At 46.4% G+C, this 8,081-nt stretch overlaps 1 protein-coding gene across 1 annotated transcript in view; it reads right to left on the bottom strand.

Moving 5' to 3' along the window:
- The window catches only part of TGFA (transforming growth factor alpha), an 18,018-nt gene extending 10,538 nt beyond the window's left edge, over nt 1–7,480 (bottom strand). The window contains exon 1 of the mRNA XM_007453430.1: nt 7,311–7,480. Coding sequence (XP_007453492.1) covers nt 7,311–7,480 — 170 coding nt within the window. The remainder of the gene's footprint in view (nt 1–7,310) is intronic.
- Nucleotides 7,481–8,081: the final 601 nt, after the last annotated feature.

The following is an 8,081-nucleotide window of genomic DNA, read 5'->3' as shown; positions in this document are numbered from 1 at the left end:
GAAAGAAGTACAAAAGAAAGAAAGGAAAGAGTGTAGCACAGGAGGGGCAAGGAGCTTGTCTGAGCTGCAGGAGCCACCGTGGCTGAAGATGAAAGGCAATGGGCTCCAGCCAGGCGAGTCCCTGAGACCTTCTCATTTTTGTTACTGATTCAGTTTGGAGGTTGCTTTGGTGCTTTTCTTAGGAGCAAACTTTGTGGCTTAGGCCTCCTCATTTTAACAAGAATTAAATGATCAATGATATGCCTTTCTTTCTCCTCTGCTGAGGGTTTTCAGACCTTCTAGTCCTGTCCAGTTGCTCAGTGTTTCCCCTAAGTCCCTTTTGTACCTGGTTCACAGTGCCTTTTAAAATTTTAAAGAAATAGGATAATGCATGTAGAGCTGTGCTCTTATAAGTGTGCTTGTTTTTTTTTTTTTTTCCTTAAGGAAAATGTTCTCCAACTAGAGAAAGAATGTTTCTAAGCAAATTGGAAAGAACATACAACACAATATAGTGGAACAGAAAGACAAAGAAAAGTCCACATTGTTGTACACCCTACCACCTTAAATGGCAGTCTGATTGACAAGGAGTTCTTCTGGACTAGTTTTATGTAGTTTTTAACACAGTTAAGATTTTTAAAAAATATGATTTTGCATCAATTTCTCATTTAACATCTCTTCACCATTTTACTATGTCATTAGAAAACTGCAGAAGTTGTTTAAAATGCTTGTCAAGTAATTTATACACGATTTGCTTCACTGAACCCTTACTGTTTAGGCGGTATCCAATTTTGATATCATAAACAATGCCAGGGGATTATCTTTGTGTACACATTTTGTTTGCATTTGAGATTACTTCCTCAGGACAGGATCCCGCAAGTGGGCACAACATGGTACAGACTTTGGAGCCAAACTGTCATTCGTTTGAATCCCATTCCCCGCGTAATGCCTGTGTGATCTTGAGCCAGTTACTCAACCTCTCTGTGGCACTCATTCTGCATCCTTAAAACATGATAGTAATAAAACTTACCTCATAGAGTTATGAGCATTAAATGAGTTAACATCTTGTGAAGTGCCTGACACAAAGGAAGGGCTGTACGAGTGCCAAAAAATGTAAATAAAAGAATGGGAGCATTTTCAAGGCTCTTGAGAGACACTGTCTTCATAAACAATGGTGTACCCTCTGGCAGGAGGCTAGTGCTCTGATTTTTAGGCACGCCTTTTGGCACAGGCCCCGAGATAAAGTTTTTAATATGGGGGCCAAGAACCAAGGTGACCACGGGCCAGGGACCATGGTTTTAGAAAAACGTTTATACCAACTTGCCTTTAACATGGAGAAAATCCATAGGGCTGGGGTGGGAGTGGGGACATGAGTCGCAGGACACCTGTACTGGGTTTACCCATTTCTTTGGCTTCAAGAACTGGATTTACCAAGTCCTAGAACCTCTCTGCTTGGGGCGCTTGGGAGGAGTGGGCTGGAGGGAGTAGGGGCTTCCTCGTCGTACAGCCCTGGGTTCCATGGTCTACCCAACTGCCACTGCTTCTTCGGCCGGACTTGGATCCTTCAGCTGTGGTGATGGTAACAATGTGCTGTTCACAATGGTGATCGTGCTGTTCTTATGCTCTGCTAGGAACTGGGCTTCAATATTCTCTAATGTGCTAATAGAACTTTCCGTGATGATTCGACAGATGAATGGATAAAGATGCGGTACATATATACAATGGGATACTACTCAGCCATAAAAAAGAACAAAAGAAGCCATTTGCAGCATCATGGATGCAACTAGAGATTATCACACCAAGTGAAGTTAGAAAGAGAAGGCAATATCATATGATGTCACTTATAGGTGGAATCTAAAATATGGCACGAATGAACCTATCTGTGAAACAGAAACAGACTCACAGACATAGAGAACAGACTTGTCTATTGCCAAGGGGTATGGGGAGTGGGGGACAGATGGATTGGGAGTTTGGGGTGAGCAGATGCAAACTATTACACATAGAATAAACAACAAGGTCCTACTGTATAGCACAGGGAACTATAGTCAGTATCCGGGGATAAACCATAATGGAAAAGAATATAAAAAGAATGTATATATATGTATAACTGAGTCACCTTGCTGTACAGCAGAGATTAACACAACATTGTAAACCAACTACACTTCAATAAAAAATAAATTTAAGAAGAACTTTCTGCGATGACGGAAATAGTGTCTGTATGTGTGCTGCCTAGAGGTACTGAGTACTTGAAATGTGGCTAGTGAGACTGAAAAAAAATTTTTATTGGAGTATAGTTGATTTACAATGATGTGTTAGTTTCAGGTGTACAGCAAAGTGAATCAGTTATACATATACATATATCCACTCTTGTTTTAGATTCTTTTCCCATAGAGGCCATTACAGAGTACTGAGTAGAGCTCCCTGTGCTATACAGCAGGTTCTTATTAGTTATCTATTTTATGTATCGAGTAGTGCATATATGTCAAATCCAAGCCTATCAATTTATCCCTCTCCCCCATATCCCCTGGTAACCATAAGTTTGTTTCCTACATCCGTGGCTCTACTTCTGTGAAAAACTAAATTTTAATTAATTAAATAAATTAAATAGCCACACACGGCTAGTGGCTCCTGTCCTGGACAGCAAAAGCTCTGCATGCATTATGGTCACGGGGTCCTCATTACAATCCTGAGAAGTACTAATCTCTCCATTTTATACACAAAGAAACCGAGGCTTAACAGTGCTAAGTCACTCAGATCTGTCTGATGTCCAAATCCACGCCTCTAACTGCTGCGTTATCCTGCCTGGTGTGTGACCCTCAGTACCTGCTTCCGCTGGGGGTAGAGAGAGGGCGTGCACTTTCTCCAGACTTGTGGGTGGGTGATGTCTTAACGTCTTACCCCTACACCCCACTACCTGCTGCTTATTGAGATGACAGTAGATCTACACAAAGTGGCTCACGCACCAACAAGAAAACCACTCCCAATCCTGATGCCTCGGGAGGCGTGTTCTTGGTCACACAGGCAGTCTGCTTGCGCACTGAAGGCGGTCACCCCTCTCTGGGTGTTTGACTCTGTTCAGATCCCACTGGAATGTACTGTGGCCAGAGCCAGGTGGAATGTTTTCCTTGGCTGACAGCAATGTGCTTTCACACTTTGCTGTGGGAAAGTCAGGGAGTTCAGTCACCGAGGGGCATTTTTTGGATAGGTGAGACACTTCGATGAGTTGTCACTGGCTGCAAACACTGGAACCCTGAAATCCTGTCACCCGGGTGGCTTCCTTCAACTGTTTTCCTTTGTTTGAAGGTTTCTGCAGGCAGCAGACCAACGGTTTGCAGAATCTGCCTCAGGGAAAAAGACGGTGTTTGAGTCCTCACCTTGCATTTCTATGGTTTTACTTACTACCTTTGGAAATTATTTCCCTATTTGTTTTGTGAAGTGGTTGGCTCCTGGCAGGGATTTATTAAAGGGAGACCAAAGATACAATCTAGGGTTCATCTGAAGCATAAATGTTTCAGGATAATGTTTACTACCTTTGGTGATTTCTGACTAGTTATTTGTTTTAACTTTTTTTCCTTATCTCATATTTTAGTGTGAGATGTCATTTTAGTTCTCTGAAAACCTAAGGACTATTGTTCTTATGGAAAACAAAGCTTAAGAATGACAGTATTTTAGAAAGAGCTCCCTCTTTTCGGACTATAATCTTGGGCCCCTGTGGGTTTTCCTGTAAGGCCGTGACTGATACGGCCTTAACTTCAAGGTATGTCAGTTTTATTGACAAGGATGAGTGTGTCAGCTCCCTAAAGCTGGGGTAGTTCTAAGAGTGGGAACGGCATGTTTTGCTTTCTCTGCGTTGACTCACTGTTTTTGGTCTGGTGGGAATTAATGAATTAGAACATTCTTCTACGTACTGTAAATACAAAAAGGTAATAAGGTGTGGTCCTGCCCTCACTGAGCTTACAAGCTCATGTGGCGGCAGAAGTGAGCAAAGCAGGCTGGCGTGAGCAGAACAGAGCGGGCAACAGGAATGATTGGGGACCGACTTTGGCTTCAGTGTTGGGGACCAGCAGGAAGAGGTGGAAACTGGGGAACTGGGCGGGGGGGCAGGGAGAAGCTGGGCGTCTGCCTGGAGATGTAAAACCTGACTTCCAAAATGTGGACAGCTAATTACAACCACCAAAGCACGAGGCAGACTCATCTACCGCGGTAGAAACACGTCTGTGGGCTGAATACCACCCCTGGGCCGCCAAGATCCAGCGGGGAAACTGAGGTAAAGAGGCGGTAAAAGCTCACGTGGCCATGCCTCCCCACAGACGGTCAGTTTTCCCACACTGCAGAAGGGTCTCCGCTGATTCTGTAGACCCTACCCTCGGCCCACAGGAAGGATTCATTGAGAGTCTGCTGAGGGTAACGAGTGTAGGAATGACCCTGACCTTCCCCTGGAGGAAGGTTTACCTGCAGGGGGACGGTGCCAACACCTTTCCTGGAAATAAGAGCTATTTGAGGGGAACTCTGTGAGGCTGAGACAGAGTGCCCTCGGGGGCAACAGCTGAGAACATGGGTTTCGGGGTTGGAATTGATGGGACTGAACCCCAGCTCCACCATTTATGGGCTCTGGGGCTCCGGGCAAGTTGCCTAACTTCTCTGAGCCTCAGTTTTCTTATTCATACAATAAGGGCAAGAATCTCTACTTGAGAGGGAAGCTGGGAGAATGGGAGGACTCCATGAGTCATTGTATGTGGAGTGCTGGGAGCCGGCCCGGCACACAGTTACAGCTTTTACAGAGAGCTTACTACTATTATTAACAGTAATAGTTATAGGGTGAGTGGGGAGAGAGACAGCCGGTCTTCCTGACCACCAGCACGTAATGGTGTTAAAGTGTGATGGACGGTGAGCTCCCTGAGCCACGAGCGGGGCTTGGGATCTGGACTGAACAGAACAAGGGAGCCACCACCCCCTGCTCTCAGAAGACTTCCGCCAGCCGAAGGGGGCTCAGCCACAAGTAAGGTTACCTGCTGACCCAAGCTCAAGGCTGCCAGCTCTCAGAGTTTACAACAGTCCCTGATCTGGTGGAAAAACTGAACTTCTGACACACTTTTGATCACAAGTCCCCTCTCTCTCTCTCTCCCATTGCACCGCCCGGGGCAGCCTGAGGTCCCGGCACCGGGCACTGCTGGAGGGGAGAGGGCCTTCCGCCTGCTGCACTGGTAGGCTTCCTGAGATCTAGGCCAAGAAGCCACCCTTCCTTCAGGGCCACCGTTTTTCCATAATGACCAGGCTACGATCAAAAATAATCCCATCAGCCTCCCAGAGGCTCCTATGTATATTTTAATAAGAATGATCATCATGAATGACGACGACTATTGTCATCATCGTGCTTTGTATTTAGGGGTGGGAAGGGCTCTTGGCTCTGCAGATGTGGCCTGGTGGCCTCACCCAGGCCTCCCAGGCGGAAGGTGGCCAGTGTGCCTCTCCAGGCTTCAGAGGCACCCCGAGGGGCCTGCCCAGGCTCACACAGCTGCACCTCAGGAAGAGGAAAGCCCTACCCACCACCACTTACTGTGGCAGGTTTTCCCGGTCCCCAGTCTCTCCTGGGCTACTCAGCCGATACCCTTAAGCATCATGGTTAAGAATGCAGTTTTAGGAGCCAGACAGGCTGGGTCTGAATGTATGCTCTGCTATGTGATCTGTGCCCACCTCACGGGATCATTCTGAGGATTACATGAATTAACACATGGATCATGCTTAGAATGATGCCTGGCATGAAGCAAAGCTCAATAAATGCTGGCTTTTATTAACATTTAGTATTATTTACTGGTATTACTAGTTTGGATCATACAAAATTGCTGACTTTTAACCGTTTTTGACCTATAAAAATGGCAACTTCACAGATATGGGTGGTTCTTACTGGGGGTGGAGGGAAATTCTTCCTGTGCCCCCAAACCCCCCCCCCCCACATCCTGGGGGACATCTGGCAATGTCTGGAGACAGTTTTGATTGTCACAACTGTTGGGGGGAGGTGGTGCTACTGGCACCTAGTGGGTAGAGGCCAGGGTTGCTAACACCCTTCAGTACACAGGTGAGTTCCCACAGCAAGGGGTTACCCAGCCCCAAAAGTCAACAGTGCCAAAGCTGACTATAGGGCCACCTAACAGTACTCCACCATGCACAGATTTACTTCCCTAAAATACCCCTTCCCATGACTGGCACGGCTCCCACTGCCTAGAGAATAAAGGCTCACTTCCAACAGGCTCTGGCTTCCAATTCATCTCCAATCTTGTCTCCTCCCTACTGTGGCCTCACTGACTGTAACGGCAGGTCCCCCAACACTCCAGGCCTGGAGCAACCTCTCTGCTCTCCCCACCAGCCAAACCCCGACACCTGCTCCGGGATGCTTTCTTTATGGGCCTTTCTTGCCCATTCGGGCTGACCGTGGCAATCACTGGTGGCTCCTAACTAATGTGACTCCTGGATCCCATTCCTGGAGATTCTGATTCAGGGGATTGGGGTGGGGCTCAGCTATGTTTTCAGAAGCAGCTCCCCGGGGCTCATGCTCAGCCTGCAGTGGCAAATGCCACGCCCTGGCCTGCATATTTATTTCCAAGTTGCTTTGCTCTGTTACCACTCATGTACACCAACCATCAGTGTGCACTTCTGGCTTATTTTATTAGCTGGATGAGGGCAGAGACCTCATCTTAAGAGACTCCAGCTATTCAAAGGGATCCAAACAAGTGCCTTGCCCTCCAGAAATTCTAAGTAGTGAATTAAACTTGAACCAAAATTAGGAGTTTGGGATTAACAGATATGCACTACTATATAAAAAATAAACAACAAGGTCCTACTGTAGAGCACAGGGAACTATATTCACTATCTGGTAATAACTTATAATGTAAAAGAATCTGAAAAAGAATATATTCTTTATATAAAAAAACATATAGGAATAACTGAATCGCTTTGCTGTACACCTGAAACTAGCACAACATTGTAAATCAGCTATACTTTAATTTAAACAAAAAAAGAAAAAAAACGTGAATCCAGGAATTTTCAGACTTTGTTCAACCCAGGAGTCACCTGAGGTGCTTGTTAAAAATGCAGATCCCCAGGCTCTAAACTCTAGGAGTTCTGCCTCAGTGGCTCTGGGCCAGGGCTCTGGAACCTGGATTTTTAACCAACTGGGTTTGAAGCAGGTGTCCCTTAGCCCGCTGTTCTGATTCTCTAACAAGTCGGCTCCAAGGCTCTCAGGGGCCTCTGGCATGGCTTCTGGAGGGAAGTGCTCTTTTAATGGGCTGCTGGCACGTCTGCAGCCCCAGCACCCCAGAACCCCAGGGTACACTTACACACATGCTGGCTTGTCCTCCTGCACCAAAAACCGGCAGGTTCCATGGAAGCAGAACTGACTGTGGGAAGCAGGGCAGTCATTAAAATGGGACACCACAGCTGCGGCCACAGGCGGGTCTGCTGGGGAGAGAAAAGACATTCGGCTCAGATCCAAGGCATAGCAAGACATCCCACGGGTCCACCCCACCGGAGAGGGAGCCTGGATGGCTGGGGTTTCTGGTCTCTACCCGTACCTCCTATTCAGCTCTAACTTTCTAACAGCCAGTACAGGACCAGAGATGCCTGCCTTGTGAGCTTTCCAGTGGGGCTTTACTTATTTACTTAACTTTGTAGAAAACAAAACAATCTTTCCAAAAGACTCAGTGTAATTCAGAGATACCAGAGCAATTTTACTTTTAAAGCCTGTTCCCCAAGAATGACCTAATTTTACTCCTGTGTGATACTAAAGCCTGGAATCTGCTGAGGTTCTCTGTGGTCAAGTGTCAGGTCAATAGAAATACATTAAAAGGAAAACGCAGGATCTGTCTTTGGGAACACTACTCTCCAGAGCTGACAGGGGAGGGGTAGATTCAATGCCACGATCTCATTTAACCTGTATTTATGGATATTTTGCCTCATCTCATAAACGACTTGAGGAGGCTTTATAAAAATAGGTACCATAAAAAGGAGACGCAAATGGGAAAGACGTGCGTGTGTGTGTGCGTGTGTGTGTGTGTGTGTGTGTGTGAGAGAGAGAGAGAGAGAGAGAGAGAGAGAGAGAGAGAGAGAGA

Source organism: Lipotes vexillifer, unplaced genomic scaffold, assembly GCF_000442215.2.
Source record: "Lipotes vexillifer unplaced genomic scaffold, Lipotes_vexillifer_v1.1 scaffold253, whole genome shotgun sequence".
NCBI classification, from domain to species: Eukaryota; Metazoa; Chordata; class Mammalia; order Artiodactyla; family Lipotidae; genus Lipotes; species Lipotes vexillifer.
This window is presented reverse-complemented; position numbering and strand designations above follow the sequence as displayed.